Source organism: Podarcis melisellensis, assembly GCF_964234715.1.
Source record: "Podarcis melisellensis genome assembly, chromosome: 1".
NCBI lineage: Eukaryota > Metazoa > Chordata > Lepidosauria > Squamata > Lacertidae > Podarcis > Podarcis melisellensis.
In genome coordinates, this window is record NC_138528.1 from 108,053,179 (window position 1) to 108,081,062 (window position 27,884).

The window sequence follows — 27,884 nt, forward strand, 5'->3', positions numbered from 1 at the left end:
CCCATGAAATGAAATTGGTCCCAACTAAATCAAATTGGCATGATGGTCATGACTTGGCTTAAGTCCCACTAATTTCAAGGAGGCCTAACTTAGTCCTGCTGATACAGTTGAGAAAATTCAGAAGCAAACAAAGGTTTCAGTATTTCAGTTCATTATACAAAGCACAGGTACACAAGATGATACCTTTGGCAATATGGAAATAAGGTACTTTAATGTATCCTAAGATATAACAGGCTCATAAATAACTTAATCCCCCCCTCATTTCTACTACAATGATACTTATTATCATAGGAGCAAACTCCTAGAGGCTGAGGTCCTTTCATCCCTCCATAAAATATTTGAGGGGGCTGCCCCCCCCAAGGTGATGGGCATTGCCATTGAAATTGTGTGGGTGCATTGCGTCTTGTGATCAGTGATGCAGGGTGGGGCTTAACTGCCCCACTTCAAATATTTTATTCAAGTTGACACCCCTGCTTATTATGCATGTTAATTAACAGAGGAGGAGAACGTTTTGTTGTGCAAGCAGAAATCCTTGCAGGGATAGAACGATTTCCTTAGCACCATGCTGGATTCCACTCACAGTGTTCAATGGGACTGACTCCCCTGTAGGTGGGATAATTATTCTCACCTACATGCCCACTGCCCGTTCTAATGCAGAAGAGTCCATGCTACCAAAGAAGGAAAGTTGCCCCATTTATTTATTTATTGTAGGTTGGTGAGCAATTATAACTGTGATGGCCTGGGAATCCGATTCAGAGGCTGAACCGGAGGAATCCCAGCCTGCACAGGAGTCCCTGCCTCCAGGGCCAGCTGAGCTGGGGCAGGGCCTTGATTCTGAAGCGCCTACACCTGTGCCGGATCCTCAGGAGCAGGCACCAGGTGAATCCACTCTGGCTCCGGAGGTGGTTGAGGACTCAGTGTCTACAGGTGAGTCTCCCCCTGGGCCCAGTAACCCTTCAGCCTCTCCTGAACTGCAGAGGCTCAGGGCAGAGAGGCGAAGGGAACTGGTTTCTCCCAGGAGGAGTGCTCACCTTAAGGCCAGGAGAGGTGGGTCTCCTGGGGCCCGGGACCGCCCCTGGCCTCAGAGAAGATAAAGGCCAGTCAGCCCGGTCCCAGGTTGCGGAGCAACGTTGTCGAAGAGCTGTTTTGGCCAGCATCCAGTCCTGTTCCCCCAGAGTTCCTGTCCTTGCCCGGCTTCTCGCTATGGACCCCGCTTTGCCCGTGGAGGACTGTCTGCTGACCCTCAACTCAGGTCCTGGACCTCACCCCACGGTAACCTCCCCCCTGGACCAGAACAATAACACTCTAAAGAACTATACTTAAAGGACTGGTGTTTTTAAAAGAAATGTCAGCTTCTTGTTATATACTATCCAACCATATTCACTGATTTCACTAAACTTCAAGTACAATTTTTATTCTCAACCAGTGCCACTAGCGTTTATACTTATAGTCATTGTTCAGATGATCCCAGCTACAAAGCACTAATCTAAATAAATGACTAGGAGAATTATGCATGTCAACTCTCTCTATGAAAGATGTTTCCTAAGATTCTTTAGCAGCATACTTGAGCATCACCTTGTAGCTTGACCAAGAAATAAAACCCTGGGTAGGGCTATGCAGAATAAGAGGTGGGACCAGTGGCATAGCGTGCGGAGGGCAAAGGGGTGGTTGCCCCGGATGCTAAATGGTTAGGGACACAAAATTTCAACACCAGGTGCTGCCTCAGTATAGCTGCTCACTTCTGTTGCTGGGCTCCATTGAAAACGGCTTCCCCATGCAAACCAGGAAGTGACCTCTCCAGACAACAGGACAACTCTTTTCTTATCTCGGCAGCTGCGATCTTCTGGGTGACGTAGATGGCGATTGGGAGTTGAAAGCTCATGCATACTCCATCTGTTTCCTTACCTCCCCTCATGGCTCTGGGCACTGGCAACCCACGCTATGCCACTGGGAGGGTCTACAATTCTATATTAAGTTGTGAGAACTGAATGGGACTGACTTCTGAACAGACATCATATCATATCATAAATATATCACTTTCCTCCAAGGAGCTGAAGATGGTGTATGCGTCTTTTCCACTTTTATGCTCACTGTGAGGTAGGTTAGTTTGAGAGTTGGCACCCAGAAGATGAAACTGAATCTCCCGATACCTAGTCCCACAGCCTCAAAGTAACATTTTAGGTTACCTTCATTTTATATTCTGGCAGTCTACAGTGATTCCATGACCCTCTTACCACCGAATTCCTAGCAAATTCCTATGAGCCTGATCAGACTGTAAGTGACAAAATAGTTGAACCAACTTTTTATTGTACACTAAGTAAACAAGAAGTAGTCTGTAAAGAGTGTTCACTTACTACTTGCAGTAAAGAAAGATACCCAAATCCCACATTATCAAAGTTAACTTTCACGTTTTTCCATCTGGCGGATTCATTTCTTCGTATGAGCTCCTCACACTGAGTCTTATTGAAAACTTCTTCGATTGTGAACATGTCACCAGTTGTGGTATTAATGCAGTGGTAGAACTTGCCAGCAAACAAGTTTACTCCCATGATGCTGAAAATTAGCCAGAATATAAGACAAACGAGAAGCACGTTCATGATGGATGGAATCGCTCCTAGAAGGGCATTCACAACCACCTAATACACAAATACAGGAGGGGAAAAAAGAGTATAAGAATACTTACAGCAATAACATAATCACTCTGTTGCATCAATGCATAATTTTTCTGTTTTATTTTATTTTTAGAGTGAATTATTAAATTGCTAATCACAATTTTGATTGCAACAGAGTCCCTATTTTAAAGAAAACTATCACATATGTAACAACATCAAAGATGAGAAAACTAAAATACTTAAATAAAAGTAAAAACTAAAAAAACCTGATAATAGTAACATGAAGATTGTTGATCTCTGTAAAAAAAGAGATATATGTTAAAATACTAATACAGAAAATCAAAATATAAACTGAAATGACTATAATTTCTTTCAAACTAAAAACACAAAATGTCAATAATGTTATCAAAGAGAATTAGTCAAGATTAGTATATATATATCTTGTACAGTTAACCATGCATTATTATTACAAAGATTAATTTCTTTGCAGAAGAAAGCCAGACAGTTTTGCAATATGTGCTTATTTAAATAATCACATAGTTTATTTCAAGCTCCAGTCTTTATTGAGAAAATGAATCTATTTTCAGTTTAAACATTTTGTTTAAAAATGAATAAATGAAAAATTCGTATGTCCTTATAGCTAGGTGTTTAATGAAAGTATCAAAAACATTTAAACACATTGGACTCCTTGACTAAATCAAGAAACACCTTACTTTATTGACTGCAATACATCTGTAAGTTTATCTAATAAAACATGACTGGGAAGAATGCTATCAAGAAACCTAAGATGTTAACGAGCCTAAGATCCCTTGAGTGGAGTTCCACTCGTGGAAAGGTCACTCCCTCTGCAGTCCCCTAGAAATCTGCTCTGGGGGTCCAAGGGGGTGGACTGGAGGAATCTGTGATTGTTCACTCTCCACCTTATGTTAGTGGGAGCCCCTGTTGGCTCAAAGGACCTTCTAGAAACAGAATGGCACCTATAGATCCAACCCAAGTTTTCTTTCCTCCCCCAAACTGCTATATTGTTTTGGGGGGGATGGGGACGGTGGAGAGGTTATTAATATTTAAATGTGGAATACACTTCCTTTTCAGCATTAATTAGCATGGCTGTACTCCAACATGTAGGCACAGAACAACCACAACTTTCTTTGAGGAACCCTCTCCAAAAACCCAAATCCTACTGATCAGGTCTTTGGCAGAGAAAGAGAGAGAGGGTTCCTGACCACCATCATTTTTCTAATTGATGGGATTTAACTTTTTCCCCAAGAGGGCTCTTCATGCACAGTCCACAATCCATAGATCGATGGATTGAGCAGCAGAACTACACAAGCAGGACCTATTTGTGGCTTCATATCCAGGGAGGGATACGCATGCAGAAAAAGCCTGTAGCTGGATCAGGGAGATATGCGCTTTGTTTACAATTAGTAAGTTTTTAAATGCATGTTCCCAGCATCAGTCACCTTCAGAGGAGTGAGCACTAGAGGCCTGGTTTGCAAGTCTCGTTAAACCATCGTTAAAATAAAACCACAGTTTGCTGCAAATGTGCAGTGTTCTGGTGTGGTGCTGGGAAACAAGCTTGCCAGAAACAATCCTTGGTTACCACTTATGGTTTCTTTAGAGAGAAACAAACCACAGTGAGCCCAGGTTTGATTGCAACCCTGCCTAGGCTTTGTTTCCCGGCAGCAGAAGAGGAGAAACGCTTGTGGTTTTAGCAGCCTGCATTAGCTCGTTATACACAAGCCATGGTTCATTTCAACAATGGTTTGACCACAACGTGATGCGCAAACTGTGTTGCGGTTTTTGCAAAACCTCGCTGACTGTAAAAATACCAAGGAACAACCAGAGCAGGCCCTCAGAACCTAGTCCAAATGCAAGTTATGAACTTGGGGGGGTGTCTTTGGAGCTCACACAGCTGCTTAGAAAGCTCCTTTCCCAACTTAGAAAGTTGTGCATGGCAGTGCTTCAAAATGGTTTTGCTTCAAGCCTGGCTAACTACGGTGCAGCAAGGTTTCCTTTCTCTCAAAAGCGTTCAGGGTTAGATCACGCCCCCTTCTCCCAACACCACTTCCCATATAGCTGCATGCTGTGGTTATTTTGGAAACAGCATTCTAGGCTCTTTTTGCTGTACACCAGCGCTTAAGTTGTGCAGCTGGCAGTGGCCATAGGGAATGAAGGATGAGTGCTCTCGAAGGCAGGCCCTGCCTTCTAAGGTGACAGCCTCCTTGCTGCTCTCCTAAACCTTGAGCAGCTGTGGGGAACTCATGTGACTATGGGGCCATCTTGCCTAGCTGATGGTTAAATAGAACATAATATACTAATAGCAAGCTCATTCCCCAAGTGCCTATCCTTACATAGGCAAAACAGCACCATCCACACACAAGATGTGGTTTTTTTTTGGGGGGGGGGCCCAAGATTAGCAGAAGTAAGAAATTATTTACGGGAAAACTATAAAAGGAGGGGGCCCCTGAGAGTGTATTGAAGACTGAGCATGCTCAGTGGGCACAGAATGTTGGGAGGAAATGGAAAACTTCTTGGTAGTGGTGCCGGCCCTGTGGAACGCCCTCCCACCAGATGTCAAAGAGAAAAACAACTACCAAACTTTTAGAAGACATCTGAAGGCAGCCCTGTTTAGGGAAGCTTTTAATGTTTAATAGGTTATTGTATTTTAGTATTGTTATTGTATACTAGTACTCATAGTATATGAGTGGAATAGAGTATCCTGGAAGGGGGAATGGCTGGCTGAAAGCCTGAGCAGGAGCATTTCACACTACAGTATTCTGCTGCAGGTTCTCCTTTCAGGATAAATCTTTGTCCTATAAGGTGGAACCCCAACATGTAAATTGGAAGGTTACAGTACAGGTAGTTTGCATGGCAGTAAAAATCGGGGGGGGGGGAGGGAGGAGTTGGCATGGCGATTGAATTATCGCATTATGGTGGAACATAATGCTTGGCATTTAGAGGGCTTTTGGTCAGGGGATATTTTGGAGCTGAACGTTTGTTTATTCTCTTTTCTTTCTCACAAGGAGACAGTTTTGATATAAATAAAGTCACAGAACTGGTTAAATCTCAAGTATATGAATTTTTCTTCAGCCTTAACAAAATTCACTTGAAATGCTCAGCATTTCAGAACAAATGTGTTGGCAGGGCTGGGGAAGTTCTGGCCCTGCAGTGCTGCTGGACTCCAACTCCCATCAGGTCCAACCAGCATGGTCAAAAGTCAAGGATGATGGGAGTTGGAGTCCATCAACATTTAGAGAGCCATAAGTTAGCCATTCCTGGTGTATTTCAGTCTTGGTTTAACCTTTCTTACATAGCACTCTAGTGTGGAGTTTGAATAACCCTTCCATGACCAGAACGCCACCTTTGACTCCAACCCATTGATCTTAGCCTTTGTTAATGTTTCTCTCTTGTCATTATTTCTGGCCTTATAGAATGAAACAATCTAGGGGTGAAAGCTGTGTGAAACAATCAAGCTGTGAAAAGTAATTAATTATTGCAGAAGGATTGAAGGAGGAATTAGCTGTCCACCTCACCCATAAAAATAAATTGGCTATGCAAAGATAATTCAATAATTAGACCTGGAGAAACGGAAAACATGTTTCTGATTCTGTCAATTGTAAAAAGAGTTATTACTGTATCAATGTAAGAGGCACTTTTAAGCATATCTTCTGAATTGTACAGAATAAAGTTCGAGATACCAATTTGCTTTTCATGTTGCTGCCTCGGAAACTGGACTGGAAATTTGAAATATGATATCACTTTAAAGCAATCAGCCAGAAATGTGCAGAAGACATGCAAAACTAAAACTGCAAGGTGGATTAATTTTTAAAAACTCCTTTTCCGCTTTACTGCTCTAATAAAAATACATCAAGCACGGCGTAACATGCTCTCTTTCAGTGAGTTTACACATAAACACATGCTTTACATATTTTGAACTACTGCAAGATCATTACATTACAGGGAGCTTTAAAAATGGTAAATATAAAGCAATGGGTATATTCAAATCTCACTTTGCATGTAGTTATAAGCATTGATCTACGTGCACTGAGATTAGAATATAGCTTCCAATCTGTGACAGATTTAATTCACATAAAAGCGATTATTTACTTTGCCTTCCAGCACCTCTGTGGAGTTAGGATGGTTTAAATTTACTTTTGAATATATTTAAACAGTTCTCACAATAACACAACAGCCTTGCATTTTTTAAACGTTTACTTTGATAAATAATTCCCCTGTCCCTGTTGTGCATGTTAAAATAGTTGTTATACTTCACAGACTTACGTTGTCCTTAGGTCTTGGATTTTTCTTCCGCATAGGAATAATTTTACCAATTTTCGAACAGAGAAATCATATGAAGTTAATTTAAAGCTCCACATTTAAATATCATGATACAAATATGTGAAAACCCAAACTTGATAGGTAAGAACAACAGGCCAGAATTTTAGGTTCTGATTTCATGGGGATTTTTTTTTTTTTGCAAGCTGCTTTAAAATTTGGTGTGGTCCATTCCACCAGTCAATTAAACAAAACCATTTTTTAAATAACACATTAAAAAAAAAAGACGGTTGATGCTTGACCTCAGTTTCATTTAAATTTGAACAGTATTTTTTATCGCCAACTAGACTACAAAGCGGTTAATTAAAGGTCTTGTTTATGATGCCTTCTTCCCCTCACAAGACTGGCCCTTAATTCTGTAACAGTTTTCATCTCTCTAAATTATCCTCAAATCGAGATGCAGTGCTTGTCATCTTTCACTCCAAAGTAGCCTCCAGCCCTATTTGGCTCTTTGGCTGCTTCAGTCAGAGGTCATGAGTTCCCAGTTCAGCACCAGACTCTGAACACGGCTTGTCAGAAAAACCTGGTATTATTTGAGTCATGCTGAGAATGGAAGTCCCAGAAGACCAATAGCAGATACTATTGGAGAAGCTTTGGAGTCCCTGTGGAAGATTAGCAATGCCAAACATAGAAAGATATTATAACAAATTTTGTGAAGCATGCTATTGGGCCCAGGGTGCTTTGAGACAGCTGTTTATTGTGGGATCAGTACAGTCATACCTTGGATCCCGAACGCCTTGCAAGTCGAACGTTTTGGCTCCCAAACGTCCCAAACTCAGAAGTGAGTGTTCCAGTTTGCGAACGTTCTTTGGAAGCCAAACATCCGATGCAACTTCTGTGGCTTCTGATTGGCTGGAGGAATGCAGCCAATCAGAAGCCGCACCTTGGTTTCCGAACATTTTGGAAGTCAAATGGACTTCCGGAACGGATTCTGTTCGACTTCCGAGGTAGCCCTCTACTAATCATGAATGCAGGTTTCTTCAACATAGCATCAAAATATCTGCTCATATGTCTTCCCCCATTTAATCCAGATTTACACTTTCTGCAAAACATCCAGTAGACTAAGAAGAAAACCTGGTGCCCATGACTCATTTGCAATGTCAGAATGACTTGCTTGTAATCTTCTGTCTCTATATGGAAGCACTGCATTGGCACTAGTTCAGTGCTGCAGTTATCATGGAAGAAAGCAAGGAGGCATTAATGATTTTCATTCATCATTTCTCTGCCACCAACCCAATCCTGCCTTTGCCATGTCCCCACAAAATGAAGTTGCTGAAATGAAAACTGTCTCAAAAGAGTGCAGTTCAGTGACTCCTTTGAGAGCTGGTCAGGTTTTATGTCTGGGATTTTTTTTTTCTTCCTGTTCACGAATCATTCATTAACAGACACACTGATTTCTGTGAGTGTATAGAGCTCTTTCTAAATTTGGGCCAAGTGCTTTGGACAGATAATGTTTACTGTTCAAGTTGTTTGTGCCCTTAATCCATTTAATCTGTTTATAATTGACTTTGAATTGTCAGCCACATGTTGCTTATTTTGTTCTTTGGCTTAATGACAGACACCCTTTAAGTGGGAGAAAATGCACAGGAAATTGTGAAAAACTGACACTGTTGTGTACACGACTCCTTGGTTCCTTTTAAATATCATTAAAGAGAAAAGTTGCAACGGAGATTGTGAATGGAAAAATGAAACCTAGTATAATCATATTCCTTATTCATATGAACCAGATGTGTTTTGAAATTTATTTATTTATTTTCAGGTCGCCATATTCTTGGTACTCGTATTACATGAACATTTAGCAGCATTGCTATTCTTGTAGATTACTTAGGAATGAGTACAAAGGACAACAGTTCCCCAAACATTTGTGCCAACAAAAACATATTTGCAAGAATGTTCATGAATAGTAAATAAAAAGAAGTATGAACATGGATAAACCAAACAATCAGTTAAAAAACTGAATGAATGTTCGTGAACACTACAGCAATTGACCAGCTCTTACCCTATTCCACTGCTGACTTCTCAATTCATGAATTTCTTGTTTAAAAGGATTTGTTGAAATTAAGGGGTGGTTAGATGCACCTGAAATTCATGTATCGAGTCAGTTTCAATTTATAATATTTCTTCTTAGAAATTTTGAAGAAAATATATGCAACCTGATGGATACCATTTGAGGAACTGAGCTCCAGCATTCAGAATTTTGTTTCATGATACTGATGTGGCTTTTACATCTCATGACTAATTAGACAGCATGTTCTGTTATCGGCTGCCCATCTCACTAGAAAGGTTTTCTTTTATCATTATTCAAAAGCTGTTTCCTCTTATGTTTCCATGAAGTGGCAAAAAAAAAGCATTCTCTAAAAATAACAGGTTTGAACAACATGCAGTTTTGATCAGGTTGTATAGGGAGTGTAAATGAATGTTTTTAACAGAAGTCTTTGGAGTTTTGCTGGTGACTTCAACACAGGCACAAATTCATCCAGTAACGTTAAGGAGCAGAAGAAAACAGGGGTATAGTGCGGTAAGGAACTTTTCCAAGATAAATGTTAAGCAGTGGTCCTGACTTACCCCAGAAAGAAAACATGTAACACTGCATGATTTGTGTAGATAATGCTGGGGGATTGCTGGAATTACTTTAACTGTTTTGGAAATTATTAGCTATTGTGAAAAAGAAAGAAAAATAATCCATTGAGTTGTCTGGTTAAATTAGTCACGTAAGCAAGTTTAGTCCAATCAGTGAGACCATAAAAAAATTAAATCTTACTGAGTTGTCTACATGGTATGATTACTAGTTGTCCTTGTATGCCACTAGGTTTAAGTAGTTCATTGTCAAAAACTGAGAGAGGGAAAGAGAGAGGGACAGAGACCTATATGGAGACCTGATAGTAATCAAATTTGACCTACTGAATGAAATTCTAAACTGAAGCCATTAATTTCAGTGGGAATAAATTAATTCTCCGTTAATTTAACTAACAAGAGAGCTTACAGATCTGAATTTATGAAAGCAGCACACCCTTTCAACAAGCTGTGTAAACTAGATAATGAAGTAAAAAATATTTAATTTATCAGAAACAAAATGACACAGCATCAACTCACCTTTCAAATCACTATTAGCAAATCTGACAAACTCCTCAAATCGGCTAGAAAGTAAAGTAATATAAATGCACACAGCTTATGCATGGTACTGAATAAAAGGTTAAGGTTTGCTAATGAAGCTTTCTGTTTATCTATTACCGATAAATGTGCAATAAAATGAAAGGGCAGCATTTCTGAATGGTTATGTCATTCCTCACAAAGGCATGCACAGAACATTCCTTACATTTAGGCATGCGTTTTATGTCTGGCAGACTTTTCTCTCATTTCATCTTACCCTCATCCCTTCAAATCTTGACAAGGCCCGTAAAGGTCTCAGAGCTCTCAGCGTCCTAAGGGATTTGATGGCTCCAAGTTCTGAGTAACCCAGTGCATTTGCTGTTAAGCTAACCAATGATACCTGTTAAAAAAAATTAAGAAAAAGAAAAATTGCCACTTTGCATCATATTATGCTATAAGGCTTTGTAGATTCAGGACTGTGGAGTTTGAAGGAATCACAGGCCTATAAACAATCAAAAGCACATCATACAGTACATCCTGTGCCAACTTTGGACCTTTAATTCATACATTAGCTCACCATATGAAAGTTGGGTGAATGGGTTGCAGTGGTCAAAATGGGTTTCTCACTTGACTCTGGAAATGTGTAACAGCGCCTAGTACAGCTAAGAATGAATGTTTCAATACAACAAGGGGTAAAAACACACACTCTGGCTATTTTGGGAGGACCACTGAGGAGCAAGGTTGGGTCCCATACAGCAACACGATTTCATTGTTAAAGCCCGGAAAATCTTTCTCTGCAGTAAAATATGTAAGACTGGAGAGAATTATCTGTTTTTTAAAAAGGTTTGGTTTGACTTTTCACAATATGTATATATTCTTAAGTGAATATATAATTTAAATGTTGTTCTCTTTGAGATTTAATTTGCATTCTCTCATGATGCAAGATTTTAATGGTTTTTTTAAAAAAATAAATGCAAAAGGGCATTCCAGATGTTATGATTTGTAATCATAATAGCTGATGGCACTTGTCAGCCCCAAGTGTTGCTGTAGAATAGGGATAACCAATGTATTGCCCCCCCCCAGATATTTAGGACCACTATTTTCATCAGGCCCAGCCAGAATGGCCAATGGTCAAGGGTGATGCAAGTTTTAGCCCATATCTGGAGAGTACCACATTGGCTACCACCGATATGAAATCCACGATAGTAGAACTCTGTGAAGTTTGCAAATACGATGCTAATACGATGCTAATACATTATGCATTCTAAAGTTTTAAAACAATACACTACATGCTAATGGCCTATTCCAAGGCAATATTAGAGTGATTGTTCTTCCACCATGCGGAAAATGGGTGATGTGCTTATCTTTTATGGTTATTATTATTATTATTATTATTATTATTATTATTATTATTAGCAAAGGATCTAATATTAATTGTGAACTCATTTTCAGAGTGGACCCCTATGCAAAATGGCACAATCCACACACAGGAGATAGGCACCAGTAGGCCGGAGGGGTGGGGGGAATCCCAAAATTAGGAAAAGCACAAAAATATGGGGGTGGGGAGGGAAGGCCAGTGAGTCCTGAGCATGCTCAGTGCATGCACAATGTTGATAGGCTGTTTGAGGGGAAGGGAAAGGGAAATTGAAGTGGTATGGATAAGTTTTGAAAAAGTCAATGCTAACTGGCTGGCACCCTAGAAAACATGAGCACTCCACACCTGTGTATATACACACACACACACACACACACAAATATATATAAATAAAACACTTAGGGTACATACATCAACAATCAGGAAATCCAGCCAACACCAGGCATTAGTGAAGTATGTTTGATATCCATATGCTACCCACTTCAGAAGCATCTCGAGAATGAAGATATAGGTGAAGACCTTGTCAGCGTATTCTAGAATGATCTTTATAGTCTTCCTCTGTTCAATGTATATGTCTTCAAAGGCCTGCAAATTGTTCCCAAATGTTTAGTGTTATTGTTTATTATGGTAGAAAGACTGGAAGATTGGCTTGCTTTTCACTTTGTTCCTAGTTTTGATTTTTAAAACCTTTTTGCAACCCTTTTAGAGACGCTCTTTTAGCCCTGGTATAAATGATAACACCATACACCCCTGCCATTCTTACTATTTCTATAACACAAATGATTTCCTCAAATAAAGAAGCAGCATGGTACAATTTTTTGGCCATATAGGAATTCTCATAATATTTAATAGTCCATCTGCAAGACATCTCTGAAGTTGTTCCCCCTCCCTACTTTATAAAAACACAAACTGTAGACAGCAGAGACTAATATCATACACCAGTGAATGGGTAAGCTGCAGCAAGTCTAAATAATACAACTTATTTCCTATTTGCCCTGTACTTCCATTAGGTAACATATTTTCTCTCTGTGTCTTGTCTTAATCAAAAGTGAATTTGTCACTTGTATTAAATATTTCATGGGTGCTAGAGACAACTAGCAACAAGTGAAATTATCATTCGGTTTCGGTGATGTAGTGCACCTGCTATGCAAAAAAAAAAAAAAGTTTTTAAAAGTAACGTTTATTTTTAACGTCTCTTCTGTTTTCACTTACCAGCGCACCACTGCTAAGAAGAATCATAAAGACAATGAAGGTTTCAAACCAGTTGTGCTCAACAATTCGGAAACAGGTTTTTCTAAGATTCCACCATTGTTTTCCTCTCCCGCCTTCTACACTAACATCACAGCACTTGAACCTTCTCACACAACCTGAAACAATAAATTACATTTTTGAGGAGACAGAAGGAAAACCCTCCCAATATTAATTACTTTCACATATCCCACCGTGATATCTGAATTACAGTGGTACCTTGCTTTGAGAAAAGCTTAGTTAATGAACAACTTGGATTAAGGATGCTGCAAACCCGGAAGTAGGTGTTTTGGTTTGTGAACTTTGCCTTGGAAGCAGAACATGTTCCGCTTTGTGTTGAGTGCAAATTGAGTCCCCCACTGCTTTGGGAAAGCACGCCTTGGTTTAAGAATGCTTTGGTTTAAGAACGGACTTCTGGAACAGATTAAGTTCGTAAACCAAGATACCACTGTATTAAGCTGTGGTCTTTCTGCAAGAATATTAATTTCCTGTAGAACAGGGGTGGCTAACCCCCCCCCATATGGGGGCAGGGTCTAGCCTAATAGGCAGTTTTTTGGGGGGAGGGGTAGGATTCCATGATTGTGGTGTCATCAGCAAATGTTAACCCTCTCCTCAGATGATCTACGTACATCCAGTGACATAGTGTGGGTTGCCAGCACCTGAGACCATGTGGGGGGAGTGGGGTGGGAAGGAGAGAAATGGACAGAATACACACGCACATTCAACTGTGTCTTTATCACCTAGGAGATTGCAGCTGCAGAAATAAGAAAAAAAGAGCTGTTCCATTGTCTGGAGAGGCCACTTCCTGGTTTGCATGAAGAAGCCATTTTCAGCAGAGCCAGCAACAGAAGTGCGCAGTTGTATTGAGGCAGCACTGTGTTGAAATTTTGCACACCTAACAATTTTGCGCCATTGCATGCACCAGCTGAATTTGTGTGGGTGGGCGGGTGCTTATATAAATGTCTGCCTGCCTGCGACTATGTCCAGTGGACACACCACGGGAATATGTGCCCCGCTACCCCCTGCCTAGGATGGTTGGCCAAGAGAGAATGTGGCCCTGAACCAAAAAAGCATTAGCCACCCCACAGATGGCTCACATTCCATCACAGCTCATCTCTTCTTGCAAGAAAGCTAACCAGAAGCCACACAAACATTTCAGATTCTGAATATTGACCTTCTGTAAAGCAAGCTTCAGGTTCAGCTGCTTCCTCGGGTTCAACTTCCGGTTGTTCTTCGGCAGGAAGTCCAATATCAACAGTGCTGCCTTCGGATGAGCTAGAAGAATTTAGCTTCTGTTAAAGAAAAAAATAAAGGTGGAGAAAAACAACAACATTGATACAAGCGTACACTCACGTCTGCAAAACGCCTTGCGTGACTGCTCACAGTTCATTAGTGGTTATTAGTGTTTAGTATCTGAAGAAGTATGCATGCACAAGAAAGCTCATACCAATAACAAACTTAGTTGGTCTCTAAGGTGCTACTGGAAGGAATTTTTTAATTTTGTTTCAACTATGGCGAACCAACATGGCTACCTACCTGTATCTAGTGTTCCTGTTAACTTTTATCAAATGTTTTATATATTGTCATTTGTATGAAAGTTGCCCTTGGATCAAAAATTGAATGGCAGGCTTTTGAATTGCACAAACACAACAACTTGTGATAGGACTGAAACTATGTGATTCAATTTACAGCAGCAATGAATGTCAATGAAGTAGATGACAAAAAGTCATTATGGGTGCTTTGTTACATTTGAAGGGCTTTAAGGAGGTTTTTCTTTTTTTTAAGCAACTAAGCGGGATATAAATTATATGAAATAATAAAAAAAATCCTCTAATTTTACCCTGGCTAAATCCTAAAAAGCAATACAGAAATAGATCGTTGTTATTATTACTAGAACAAGTAGATTAACAGTATTTAAAGGTTCACCTCTTTGCTTTCTTCCAAATCTGATTCACTGCTGAACTCTTCTGTATTTAAATTTTCAAAATCAGATTCTCCAAGAGCTATTGGCACAGTCACAGTCAGGCTTGGGTTATTTATGAATGACATGTAATCACTTTCATCAATGATGTATTTTTCCACACTGCTCCCTGTCCCTATGCCACTTGTGGTTCCATTCACATCCCTCAGATAATCCAGATCTTTACCAATTTCAATAGTATGGTTAGAAATGCAGCTGTTCTTATTTAGCTCCTCAAGGGGCTTGATTTCGTCCAAAGCTTTTTGCTTTTTAACGAAGGACCTTTGGATGAATTCTCGGATTTTTCTTTTCATGTAGTCTACTCCTCTATCTATTCTTGCCACAGCAATCTGGAGATTGTTCATTTCGTTGTCATCATCTGTGGCAGCAAGGTTGTCTGCACTAAATGAGCTCAGCAGCAATGCCAAAAATAGATTCAGTACCTAAACAAAAGGGAGGGGAGGGAGAGAAAAAGATCCTAATTTTTGCTCAGTTTATGTATTGCCCTGGAATAACATGTTTGAGATAAAGGCCTGCAGCCCGGTACATAAACCTAGCATTGTAGATTCAGAAGGGATTCATGCATATTGTAGGCGACTATGAAGGAGATTAAGGGCTGACATCTCTCCCAGCAAAACTGCCTACTAGCAAGTCCATTCACTGCTCTCCTCCTCTCCTGTCTGCACAGCTTGACGTGATACTGTTTGCCAATTCCTACTCAAGGTCATTGCAAGGTTTTATATTGGCCCCAAAGTGTATAAAGCGAAGGAAGAGTGGATGCTAGAAAAACAATTTTTGGGGGGATAAGCTGGTAACTATGATTTCGATTGCCAATCGTTTCTAGTGTTAAAATGAATATGAAACTTTGATCACTTTGTTCACTGATTATCTGAAAAGCTTCCCCTGTAAATGGATGTGTTTTAAGAGCTTTGATGAAACAGTCCACGCTATTTGCTAGACTCAGTATAGATCTAGAATATTTTTTTAAAAAAGTTACATACCACTAAATTTCCAATCACCATAACCATCATGAATACTGTAAGGCACATGGCTTGCCCTGCAACTTCCATACAGTCCCACATGGTTTCTATCCATTCTCCGCAAAGGACTCGGAACACGATCAAGAAAGAGTGGAAAAAGTCGTTCATGTGCCAGCGCGGAAGCTCACAGTCCTTTGCAATCTTGCACACACATTCCTTGTAGCTTTTGCCAAACAGCTGCATGCCCACCACAGCAAAAATGAAGACAATGATGGCCAGGACCAAAGTCAGATTTCCCAAAGCTCCCACAGAGTTGCCGATAATTTTGATCAGCATATTTAGCGTCGGCCAGGATTTTGCCAATTTGAAAACCCGGAGCTGGAAAACAAAAAAGGTAAATTGACAAATGGTGTCTGTAAGGGTGAATAAAAACTTGTGAAAAAGTTTGTGGCCCACTCCGGAAAAAGTTAAGTGTCACTAAGTTCCACTGAAATGGATGGGGCTCTAGTAATGCCATGATTCAAACATTATGTAGATTTAAATCTTGTTTAACTAATTTATTTTAAATGAATTCTCCGTAGAATTGCACTGAAAGCCTGCAAACTTGTGCGCACTTCCTTCAGCTAAACAATATGTGATGTTAGTCACATGTTTAAATAAGGGTGGTTAACCTAACCAATTCATTTTGAAACTCTGATTCAGAACATTCTCCTGGTATAGATCAGGACCCTAAATCAGTTTTCAGTTAAAAAATTGTCTCTTACTTAGCTTCTACATGCCCCCTCATAGGTAGTGTTTGCTGTAAACATTAATTTTTGGGAATAAAAAGCAGCCCAGAGGAGCCCATTTTCAACAGAAACCTGCTATGGGTCCCCAGTCCACACCCAGGGGAGGTTTCAGATAGGGACTCCATGGCAAATTTCTCTCCAGAATCGAAGTGTCCAGATTAAACACCCTTGTTTAAATATCTGACTTGAATCTTGGCCCTACAGCTCACTGAAACTGATGGAACTTTTTGAGTAAATGCATGCCATATCATTGGTTTCAATGGGATTTAGTATTCACTAACTTTCACTGGACTGTGTCTTTTATAATGTAAGTTTTCCATTTAAGATAGCTCTACAGCATTTTTTATTTTTAGATTCTCAGAATTCCTAAAATCATATAAAAGGAAATAAGATGATTCAGCAATAACATCGGCTAGATATATCGGTTGAAACAATTTACCAATCTGAAAGACCGAAGAACTGACAGTCCCTCCACGTCTGCCAGGCCAAGTTCAACTAAACTAAGGGTGACAATGAAGCCATCGAAAATGTTCCAGCCTTCTTGGAAGTAATAATAGGGATCCATGGCTACTAGTTTCAGAAACATTTCTCCCGTGAAGATTCCAGTGAAAACCTAAATGGGAAATACAAAAACATGAATTTGCAAAAGTTTAAAATTACAGCAGACATACAGAAGATAACCATGGCTATATGACGCATGCCTACAAATGCTTTTGGAGGTCTTTGTTCATTCATCTTTTAGTACTGGATTCTTTCATTGATTTTTCTAAAAGCAGCATGTGGGCATACACAACAGCAGACTGGCAATTACACATGGCAAATGGCCCTGAGGGAAAATGTTCCTATGTCTGTCACCTGTACTTTGAGCCACTGTTCAAACCTAACAATGTTGGAACAATAATCTATGATGGTTGCCCTGAAAATGACTGAGCTGTCTTTGTCTCTTTCCAACTCTCATCTTCCTTTCTGGGCATTAGATTCCCTGTTTTTGGAGAACATACAGCCAGCCTTTCAACCATGAGTGTTCCTCAGACAGGTCTTCAATCTGTGGGGCCTGTGCAAAGTTTGAATCTGAGCCAAACTGTCCGATTTTGCTTCTCTCCAAATCTAGATTGTGAACCTTTCACTGTTTACTTTGTTCCCTGGATACATTTGCAATATGGCATCCAGAGTTGGGCAGATCTGTCAATTTCACTTTCTCATTTTTCCAATATTAATTTCAATTTGCGCATATATATATATATATATATATATATATATTCTCACACAAAAAATCGTCAACATTTTGTACATGGTTTTTCACTAATAATACATGTCATTTATGCACCCTTTCCACAACACACACATTTTTGTACATGTTATTTCACTGGAGAGCTGCATCTCAAAATTCAGAGAAGTGTGGTTTTCAAAGGATGGATGAGTTTCAGTCTGTATATTGTTTCAGGAAGTGCAAATTGAGTAGGTTCACATTAATGTGATAACCAGACTTAATTTACCCCCCCCCATCCTTGAGGGAACTGTGGCTTTGTCAATCATTGGCAAATGTGCCGATGCCACAAGTGCAATATTGTGCTAGTGTGGCAGAAGACGCTGTGCATATTTCCCCATAAGAATAGCTAAAACAGAAAAACAAGCAGGGCATTACAGTAGTCAACATCAATGGATTACAGGCATCACATTATTAAACATCTAGGACTGAGTCCAGCTAAGTCATATTCCAGGTAGGCTCACTGAAATCAATACTAACTTTCAGTGGTTCCACTCTGAGTATGACTTAAATTAGCTATGACGCCTAATCTTGAAGACAATTTTAAATTCAGAAGCAGCATTCTAGACAGATCTTTCTGTTCATATATTCTGGTCAGAGGCGCCATCTTGGGAGTGTGATTAGGGGTAGCCATTGTTGCTGCTTTTGAAAGTATTACTATGTAATTATATTTCCGCCATACACTCCTTTGATCTAGATAATTCAGAATCCCACTACACTGAAAATGAACAACGAAGAAAACTGCTTTATATTAAAGGGTTTATGAACACAAAGTTATATGAGTTCGAAATGAGACCTCCTGTATGTTGTATTGGCATACACAGCTATCCAAGCATTCTCCACCACTAGTTTCTTTATTAAAGGGGTAAGGGTGGGGAATGCAATTTTTCACTTAGCCTTTATAAACAAACAAAGGTTAAATATCTCGTGCAATATCCAATGGATGACTCACCAGGTTCCCAACAGAAAGCACATTACTGAATTCATTTGTCATTGGGTAATGTTCCATTGCCATGAAAAGGGTATTTAAAACAATGCAAATTGTAATAGCAAGGTCAACAAACGGATCCATCACCACGATGTTAACAAAATGCTTTACTTTCAGCCAACATGGACAGCAGTCCCAGATCAAGAAAATGTTTGCAAACTTGTACCAGCACGGCGGGCACTTCTGCCGTGACTCTTCAAGTTCTGTTAAAAAGAAAAAGAAGACCACACTGTTTCATGCTGACTCTTCCTAATTCAGGAAATGCCACTTCAAACATGGCTAAGACAAAACCAAAAAGAGAGAGAGAGATGGTTCTATTGCTTCTCCTTCCTCTGGTCCACCTGAGTCCAGAGATAAAGAAATAAGAAGAAAAGATGAAAGGCTGAGTCATGTACGTTCTCAAAAATGGTGTCTGGGAACTTAGAAAGTCTACAAAAAAGAAGGTAGCCTAGTCAAGCACTCACAACACACCCACACCTATATCCAGGGCTTTTTTTCCAGCCGGAAGTCAGGTGGGAGCCACTGTCATTATAAAATAACCAGAGAGGCGTTCATGGTGAGTTCCAGCACCTCTTTTTCTTTTTCTAGGAAAATAGCAGTGCATATATCACTGCTCCATGTCCTCAGTCAATAAACTTCTCTTAAAACATGGAGACATGGACACAGAGAAGCACCACATTTCAAAAAGGGCATTGTTGAGCTGCAAAACGTATAGAAAAGAATAACCAAAACGAACAGTGGCTCTCTTATATGGAAAGTTAAAATGGCCTGACATTACAATAAGCCAGAATACAGCTTACAGTGTCCACAGAAAAATTACTTGCCGCTCAGGGGGAGCTCATGCCTGCTGTGCTCTTCCCTGTATGTTTGTTTTTTAATTTCAGGGCAGGATGACAGCTAAACCAAGGTTTGGCCTAGTGTCTCATCTGAATCCAGGATCACGATTTAAGTTCTCTCACACTTAAGACTACAAACTTAGCTACAGATTGTAGGAGACCTGGACCATGATCCTGAGGTCAAACAACAAGCTAAGCCAAAAATTGGCTTACCTGCTGGGCCACAGTGACCGAAAAAGTCTGGGGAGAAGCAAAGTGACTGCAATCTCCTGGATTGCTATCACATTCATGCTAAGCCCTGGTTTGGCTTAGTGTGTCTTCTGAACATAGCCAATGTTTGGTGCTTTTTTGTTTACAGAAATGGCAGATAAGGGAGACACAGTAAATTATGCAGGGGGTCGAGAACATGGATGGAGAAGCCCCACCCTTCCCACATAATATTAGAAGCCAAAGTCATCATAATGCGAACTAGCAGGTGCTTCAAGACAGATGAAGTATTTCTTCAACACAGTTCACCGCCACAAAACTCAGCAATGGCCTCCAGGTCAGAAGGCTTCAAAAGGAGAGCAGACAAATTTGTGAAGGATAAGTCTGTCAATCACTGCTAGTCACGATGGCAAAATGGTTTCTACAGGTTCTAAAATATGATGCCATTGAATGTCAATTGCTGTGGAACAACAGCAGAGAGATGGCTATTGATCTCATGCCTTGCTTTTGAGCTTCCCCGAGACATCTGGTCGGCCACCATGGGAAATGGAATGCTGGACTAGGTAAACCTTTCGCTTAAGCCAGCAGGACTATTATGTCCACATGGAATTCCTCAGGTACTGTGGGGGATCACAGGTGCTTAGAATTCTTAAAAGGTCAATACTAGGAACTTGAACTGCGCTCACAATGCTGAATCTGGCCATTGTCAGGAGGGCATAAGGTACACTTCCTTGCAATAGACTTGCTTTTTTAAAGCAGTGATAACTCCACCTATTTAAAAAAGGTGACAATTCCAATTCCATGAGCACAACCCCTTGCCTTTACAAAAACCCTCCTCTGAGACGCCTTTGCTGTTGCTTAACTTTCTGACTTCTAGTTTCACCAGAAATTGGGACTTCCTTCTTTCCCCTTCCCACCGTTTCATAATCTGTTCTTCCAGCATACATTTCCAAACTGTATCCTCACATTTCTGCTGCTGGGCCGTCAAGAATTTGAGGAAGCCTAGTGTAACCTACCACAATCTTGTGCATTAACCCTGGCATTCCACAGAGTGGTAATCATTACAGAGTAGTTTGGGGCAACACGTTTAGTACATTTGAAGGAACCTCCCTCCCTCTCTCTCTCTCTCGCTCTCTTTCTCTGTATATACCTTCCATGGTGTTTGTGATTATGCTAGCTATACTCATTGCTCTCTCTCTTAGAGTAGGGTCTTCCAAAAAATCCATTGAAACGTGAAAAGAACTTGATCTTCTCTTTTTCATTTCCGTCTCTGTGGTTGTGGCCTGCAAAAGAGAGAGTGAAATATAAGATCATCCTGAAAGCAGTGGCTGAGCATGGCAGCTTATATGAAGAATGTCTAAGTCTGAAGGCATACATGCGTCATGCTTTTGAGTTACGCTTAATTATTCATGCCAAATCTTAGTTATTTCTTGTATTATTAACCTGGTATTTTATTTATTTTTTAAAAAATCTCTTAAAAGTATTTGTAAGAAACATGCTGTCCTCATCTCAGTTACTTCATTGTTATACTTCTCAGATGACTCTCAGGGAACATCCCATGGGTTCTCGTTGCGTTTTAAACTGCCTTGCTTATGTTCATTAGCATTGCAAAGTCCCACTTACCCATACGTTTCAACCTATGCATTGATTTCAATGGGATTTGCTTCCAAGTAAAGATGAGCAGGAATTCAGCCTTGGAGAGCATGCTAGACTTTGCCAAATGGGGAAATACCGCCCCCCAACATACTAGGCGCAAGATCTATGTAAAACAACCTTTTACTCTTCTCTTTTAAAGAGAACAGTTGGTGGGAGAAGAAAGGAATTGGAATTAATCAGTCAACAGCTGTAACCCTTAGATCATTTACTTGTGAGCGTTTCCCACACATAGGATTACAGCATAAATCCCAGGTTATAAATAAAAATCAGAATGAGAGAAAGAAAAAGAAGAAAAAGGCATGTCACTTGCTTATCTTCCGCATTTAAAATGGATAGCAAGCTTTTCATTCAAACCAAATCAAAATAAAAGTTAAAATTAAAATTAAAAATCCAGCATTGTCATGCTTCTCCAAATAAGCACAGAAAAGTCCTATAATTTTTATTAAGATAGCTAGAAAAATATAGTGTGTGTATATGTGACAGCAGATATGTGCACATATATTTGTAATTTGAAAAGTGTGTGCATCAATGTGGTAATTAAATATCATATTTATTTTGTCAGCCAAAAATGGAGCATCAGGTTGAAAGATGCATGAAAATGCTAAATATAAAAAGTGAAATTTTGGAGTGATTTTACCAATGTTTGGGGAACCAGAACTTCTAGCCACGTTGTTTGTATGTTGTAATGATGTTCACGAGACAGAATGTAATCAAATTTATGTACAACCAAGGCAGTGTCAGAATCCATATGGTACCAAAAGTTATAACTTCCTCTTAGTTGTGGAGTAAGATGATTTTTTTTATTGGACCTGGCCAGATACAATTAATTCATAGCCAGATAAATGTAGGATCCAGCAAGGTTTTCTGAATATAAAACACACAAAGCAATATATTTTGCACATTCTCCAGACAATTTTTTTCTCTCTCTCTCCACTGCTTGTTTTGCAAAAATTATGCTTTAAACTGATTTTGTTAGTATATATAAAAAGGTATTACAAGATGCAGGAGCATTCACAGCTTGACCAACCAAGGATCATTCCCAAGGGATTCCATTCTGTAGACACACTGGCTGGTGCATTAAGAAAAGGCCACCATGCCTGAACTATTTAAAACTTCCTTACATTGTCATCAGTAGCTGGTTTATCTATTATCACCTCTGGCAGAAGCTGTCCAACAGGCGATGTAGGAACAGATGGTCCACCAACCAAGGAAACCACCCCATTGCAATCCACAGTGCTGTGCATCTTCCCATTCACTGGAAACACTGCCAGCATCCTGGATGACCTACTGGCCTGACTAATGTTACTGTTGCGCCGTTCACCATGTCTGCGCGGCACAAAAAGGGAATCTCTTCTGCTATCATTATCTTCAAATGTGCTGTGTTCATCATCAGCAAAGTCATTCTCTGATCCTATATCCTTTGCTCTACCTCTGAAGCTGAAAAGGCTCGTTCTGCTGTTGCGCCTTGGGGAAAACAGGGAGCCACGCATGCTCAGCAAAGACTGCAGAGAAACACAGGAGAACACGGCAGTTAGCAATAGAGCATCTACAGAGGTCCGAAAAAGGATAAGCAAAATGCAGATCCCCACCTCCCTTTACCCGTTGATTCTCAAACACCACGTTGAGTTCCATATTATTATCATTATTATACATTAAATTGGTAGACCCAGTGCTTTTTTTCTGGGGGGACACAGGGGTATGCACACCCCTAAACATTTTGTGAATCTAACAGGAGAAGAAACTAAAAATTATTTAAAAATTAGTTTCTTCTCTAGTAAAGTGAATCGTCAGTTCCGTTGCTACCCCCCAATGGTGGCTTCATTTCCTGTCACAGTGTTTCCTGAGTCTCAATCAGAAGCGAGTGTTTAATGTGTGAAGTAGGAGTTGGAATCTACCATAGTGATTGGTCAATTTCGTTGCTACCACCTCCGATGGCTATGGACACCAAGAGCAAGCAGAGGAATCAGGAAGATGTTAGTGCACACAACCTCATGCCAATGTGGAAGTTACTGTGAGCTGTCAGCTGTGTAATATGAGGTAATGCATGTTCTTTGTACTTTGCAGATGATACCCAGCTCTACCTCTCTTTCAAATCAGAATCAGTGAAGGTGGTGAAGGTCCTGTGTGAGTGTCTGGAGGTGGTTGGATGGTGGATGGTGGCTAACAGATTGAGGTCAAATCCTGACAAGACAGAAGTACTGTTTTGGAGAGACAGGAGGCGGGCAGGTGTGGAGGTATCCCTGGTCCTGAATGGGGTAACTGTGCCCCTGAAGGACCAGGGGTGCAGCTTGGGAGTCATTTTGGACTCGCAGCTGTCAATGGAGGCACAGGTCAATTCTGTGTCCAGGGCAGCTGTTTACCAGCTCCATCTAGTACACAGGCTGAGCCCCTATCTGCCCGCAGACTGTCTCGCCAGAGTGGTGCATGCTCTGGTTATCTCTCGCTTTGACTACTGCAATGAGCTCTATGTGGGGCTACCTTTGAAGGTGACCCAGAAACTACAACTAATCCAGAATGCGGCAGCTAGACTGGTGACTGGGAGCGGCCACTGAGACCACCTAACACCGGTCTTGAAAGACCTACATTGGCTCCCAGTACGTTTCCAAGTACAATTCAAAGTGTTGACCTTTAAAGCTCTAAATGGCCTCAGTCCAGTATACCTAAAGGAGTGTCTCCACCCCCATCGTTCTGCCCGGACACTGAGATCCAGCGCAGGTGGCTTCTGGCGGTTCCCTCGCTGCAAGAAGCCAAGTTACAGGGAACAAGGCAGAGGGCCTTCTAGGTAGTGGTACCCGCCCTATGGAACGCCCTCCCACCAGATGTCAGAGAGAAAAACAACTACCAGACTTTTAGAAGACATCTGAAGGCAGCCCTGTTTAGGGAAGCTTTTAATTTTTAACGGACTATTGTATTTTAATATTTTGTTGGCAGCTGCCCAGAGTGGCCGGGGAAACCCAGTCAGATGGGCGGGGTATAAATAAATAATAATAATTTTGTCCATTTACCCTTTACTGTATTGATTCCCCCCCCCCCAATTTGAACTATAAAATGGTGATTTTCTTGAGTCAAAATGAGAGTACCCCTAAAAAATTTTTTATATAAAAAAGCACTGGGTATACATTTATATACTGCATTTAATTATAAGCAGTCTGCCATGCAAAAGAGGTCATTCTTAGATTAGCAATACCAGAAGGGAATATACTACAGTTACTACTAAAAGACAGGGAAACGAAATACTCAGATACCTGGTGGGGAGAAGAGTGTTTCCGTTCTAGTGTTAGCCTGTTCCCTTCAATAGAGAACCGGCAACCTTTTCTCCTGATGCTATCTTCTGATTCAGATCTATGAAACTCATCTTCGTCCTTTTCTTCTCCTCCAGATTGTTCCCTTTGTTTTCTTTTCTTCCTTCTGTTTCTCCTCTCTTTGGCGCTCTTTGAACTCAACTTGGATGCTTCAGAAGAACTTTCAGAAAGCCCCCCTACGCCACCGCCTGCGCTCGGATCCTTCGACTCAGCCGATGCCGTCGCTGCTGCTGTCGCCGCTGCCTGCCGTAAAGCATTGAGGGTTTTATTTCACTGGCCTCATGAAAATAACAGTGTTTCTAAACTTAAAACACTTGAAACTCCATAGGAAAAGTTCAGGCGTAGATTTAGTTTTATAAAATCAAAATGGTTCTTTTCCTTATACATAATCGTTTTTGTGCCTTATACTCCTCACATGCACCTCCACTGAATTTTATTTATGCGTTTATTTTATTTTAGAAAATGTGTACCTTGACTTTTCAGCTGAAGGTGCCAAGGCAGCTAACAATACAACCACCCCCCTAATACTCTAATTAAGGTTAAGGTCAGGCCAGGGAGTGTAGTACAGTGGTACCTCGCAAGACGAAATTAATTTGTTCTGCGAGTTTTTTCGTCTTGCGAATTTTTCGTCTTGCGAAGCACGGATTCCCATAGGTATTAACGGTTTTAAGAAAAAGGAAACAAACTTGCAAGACGTTTTCATCTTGCGAAGCAAGCCCATAGGGAAATTCGTCTTGCGAAGCAACTAAAAAAACGAAAAACTCTTTCGTCTTGCGAGTTTTTCGTCTTACGAGACATTCGTCTTGCGAGGTACCACTGTACCCATTTTCCCTCAAACTATGGTAAACACCTGGGCGGGGCTTAAATAGGAAATATATATCATAAAAACCAGACAAAAATATCAGGTAGATTTCTTTTCACAGTATCTTTTGGGAGCTGGTTGAAATGAAGAAAACACTTTTAAGGCACGGCAGCTTTCTAAATGATACATTCAGCTAGAATGGTGTTCAATTATTATGTTCAATTATTTCCCATCAGAAATATACCTGAGCTGCTTCTTGTTGCTTTTTCAGCTGTTCCAGCATCTGCTGGAACTCGGCCTCCTTCTGTTCTGCTTCTTCCATGGTGGCTTGGTTCTGCTCATCATAGGCCATGGCAACAACAGCCAAGATCAAGTTGATCAGGTAGAAAGAGCCCAGGAAAATCACCAGGACAAAAAAGATCATGTACGTTTTGCCGGCGGCTCGCAATGTCTGGAGAAAACAATAGTTTTAAAAAATATATATATATAAAAGTAATATATGAGTTTGCAACACCCTTCCCTGTGTGACTCTTGTAAGCCAATACAATATTTGTGCTCAAGTTACTTGCACAGGTTTTGTTTTGAAACCAGCAAATCTTAAGCTTTCGCTACAAAAATTATCCTCTCTCACCAGCTGATAAAGGTTTTCCCAGAAGTCCTGAGTCATCAGTCGAAAGAGAGACAGGAAGGCCCAGCTAAACGTATCAAAGCTTGTATAGCCGTAGTTTGGGTTTCTACCAGCTTTTATACACATGTATCCTTCCGGACATTGACTGAAAAAGAAAAAAGAAAATATTAGGATGAAGAACAGTCAATCATCAAAGCTAGTGAAATGTCTACTTTGCAATGGATACACATATGGGCATAGCTGAGTAGGTAGGCCCTACCCTGCACAGGAAGTTCCTAACCCAAATTCCTTGCCTTTTGTTCCTTCTCTCCCTCTTGCTCCATTGGGCCCACCAGCTATCTGCTTTCTTCACATCCATTCAGGATGAGAATTAGATCCTCCAGTAAGGTAAGATTCAAGTCTGGGTTTCCCATTTTTTAAAAATTTGGTCTCTTGCTTCCCATTTCCAATTCGACATATTTAATCAATGACCACAATCAAATTATTTAAAAAGAAGCCTAAATCAGAGCAGATCAAATCCAATTCTCCAGTTCAGGAGTAGCCAATGCAGTGCCTTTTGGATATTTTTGGACTTCCAGCTTCCACCAGCCCTGACCATCATGGCCAGTGGCCAGGGACATTGGGTGAAGGGGTTCAAAAACATCTAGCAAGTGCCATATTGGCTACCCTCCAGCTATACACCATGTCAGGTTATAGTTATCAATTATAAGGTACACAACAATGTTAAAACCTGTTTTTACTTTGTATTTTTAAAGCTTAATGGTAGGAGGTGGTCTTACCCTGCATCAGAACTGTTGCCACAAAGCAATGCATCATTTTGTCCTTCCAGAAAGTAAAAATGACCTGTTTGGGAAAAAAATATTTCAAAACATTAGGAGAAAATAACCCAGCAATTTTGAATCATACAGTATAATAATTTCTATTTCTATTTCTTTCCCCCCCTTTTTTTGCTTTGTGGCTTCATTCTTGGAACCCTTTCACCAACAATTCCAATGTGAAAAGGGAAAGAGCAGTTGGTGATGGGTAATCTTACGAGGCTGTCCAAATAGAACGAGGGTATTGAGGGAAGACATAAAAAGAGGACACCAACAACTTTGCTGGATGTTAAAAAGGTCCCAGTTCTATAGAGTAGGCACAATGAAAAACTGGGTCACTGGAGCCATCACGAATAATATTGCCTTTAGGATGCTCCATTGTTTTGTCCCATAATAAATGGAGGCATCACCAAGTTCATCTCATGATAGCAAGTGGTTAAATTTACCCTTCAATCTAATTAATGGATCTCTAGCTTGAGTGAATGCATAAGGAATTTAGCCAACTTTTCAGCTCATTGTTACATAAGAATTTAATATGGAGTGACTTACGGAATAAAATGAAACTCGCAAACTGATTCTTAGATCCTCCAAGAACTCCCTAAGAACTATCTGGGGATCTGACCCATTCCACAGGTTACAAATACCGTATTTTTCTGCGTATAAGACTAGGTTTCCCCCCTAAAAAATAATGCCCACAATTAGGGGGCGTCTTATACACGGAGAGTGCTGAGGGTGGATTTTCTTAAATCTGAGTCCCCCAAAATAGGGGCGCCTTATACACGGGGGCGTCTTATAGACAGAAAAATATGGTACATGGCTTACACCCAGTTGTTGAATCACAGAGTTAATTGTGACCTCTGTTTCACCATCATCCCTCAACATACCTGGTCCCAAACTTGAAGCAAACAATAAAGAGCAACACTCAATAGCTCAGTTTGCATGTAATAAGCAAATGTGTAGTTTCCTGGAACAGTTTGGGAGTGGGTTTTGATATT

The 27,884-nt window shown here is 40.4% G+C and overlaps 1 protein-coding gene across 4 annotated transcripts in view; it reads right to left on the reverse strand.

Moving 5' to 3' along the window:
- The window catches only part of LOC309376627 (sodium channel protein type 1 subunit alpha), a 102,986-nt gene that overhangs the window by 7,854 nt on the left and 67,248 nt on the right, over positions 1-27,884 (reverse strand). For 2 of the 4 annotated variants that reach the window (XM_081923144.1, XM_081923143.1), the window contains exons 8-22: positions 26,854-26,917; positions 26,078-26,219; positions 25,691-25,897; positions 24,588-24,887; positions 22,497-22,844; positions 20,837-20,969; positions 18,608-18,846; positions 16,828-17,001; positions 15,622-15,978; positions 14,587-15,063; positions 13,835-13,952; positions 12,625-12,779; positions 11,824-11,997; positions 10,315-10,437; positions 2,355-2,636 (exon numbers count right to left, since the gene is read on the reverse strand). In XM_081923144.1, the coding sequence (XP_081779270.1) occupies positions 2,355-2,636; positions 10,315-10,437; positions 11,824-11,997; positions 12,625-12,779; positions 13,835-13,952; positions 14,587-15,063; positions 15,622-15,978; positions 16,828-17,001; positions 18,608-18,846; positions 20,837-20,969; positions 22,497-22,844; positions 24,588-24,887; positions 25,691-25,897; positions 26,078-26,219; positions 26,854-26,917 (3,293 nt within the window). Of the gene's footprint in view, positions 1-2,354; positions 2,637-10,314; positions 10,438-11,823; positions 11,998-12,624; positions 12,780-13,834; positions 13,953-14,586; positions 15,064-15,621; positions 15,979-16,827; positions 17,002-18,607; positions 18,847-20,836; positions 20,970-22,463; positions 22,845-24,587; positions 24,888-25,690; positions 25,898-26,077; positions 26,220-26,853; positions 26,918-27,884 lie in introns of all 4 variants that reach the window. The other 2 variants (XM_081923142.1, XM_081923141.1) reach the window with 1 other exon arrangement.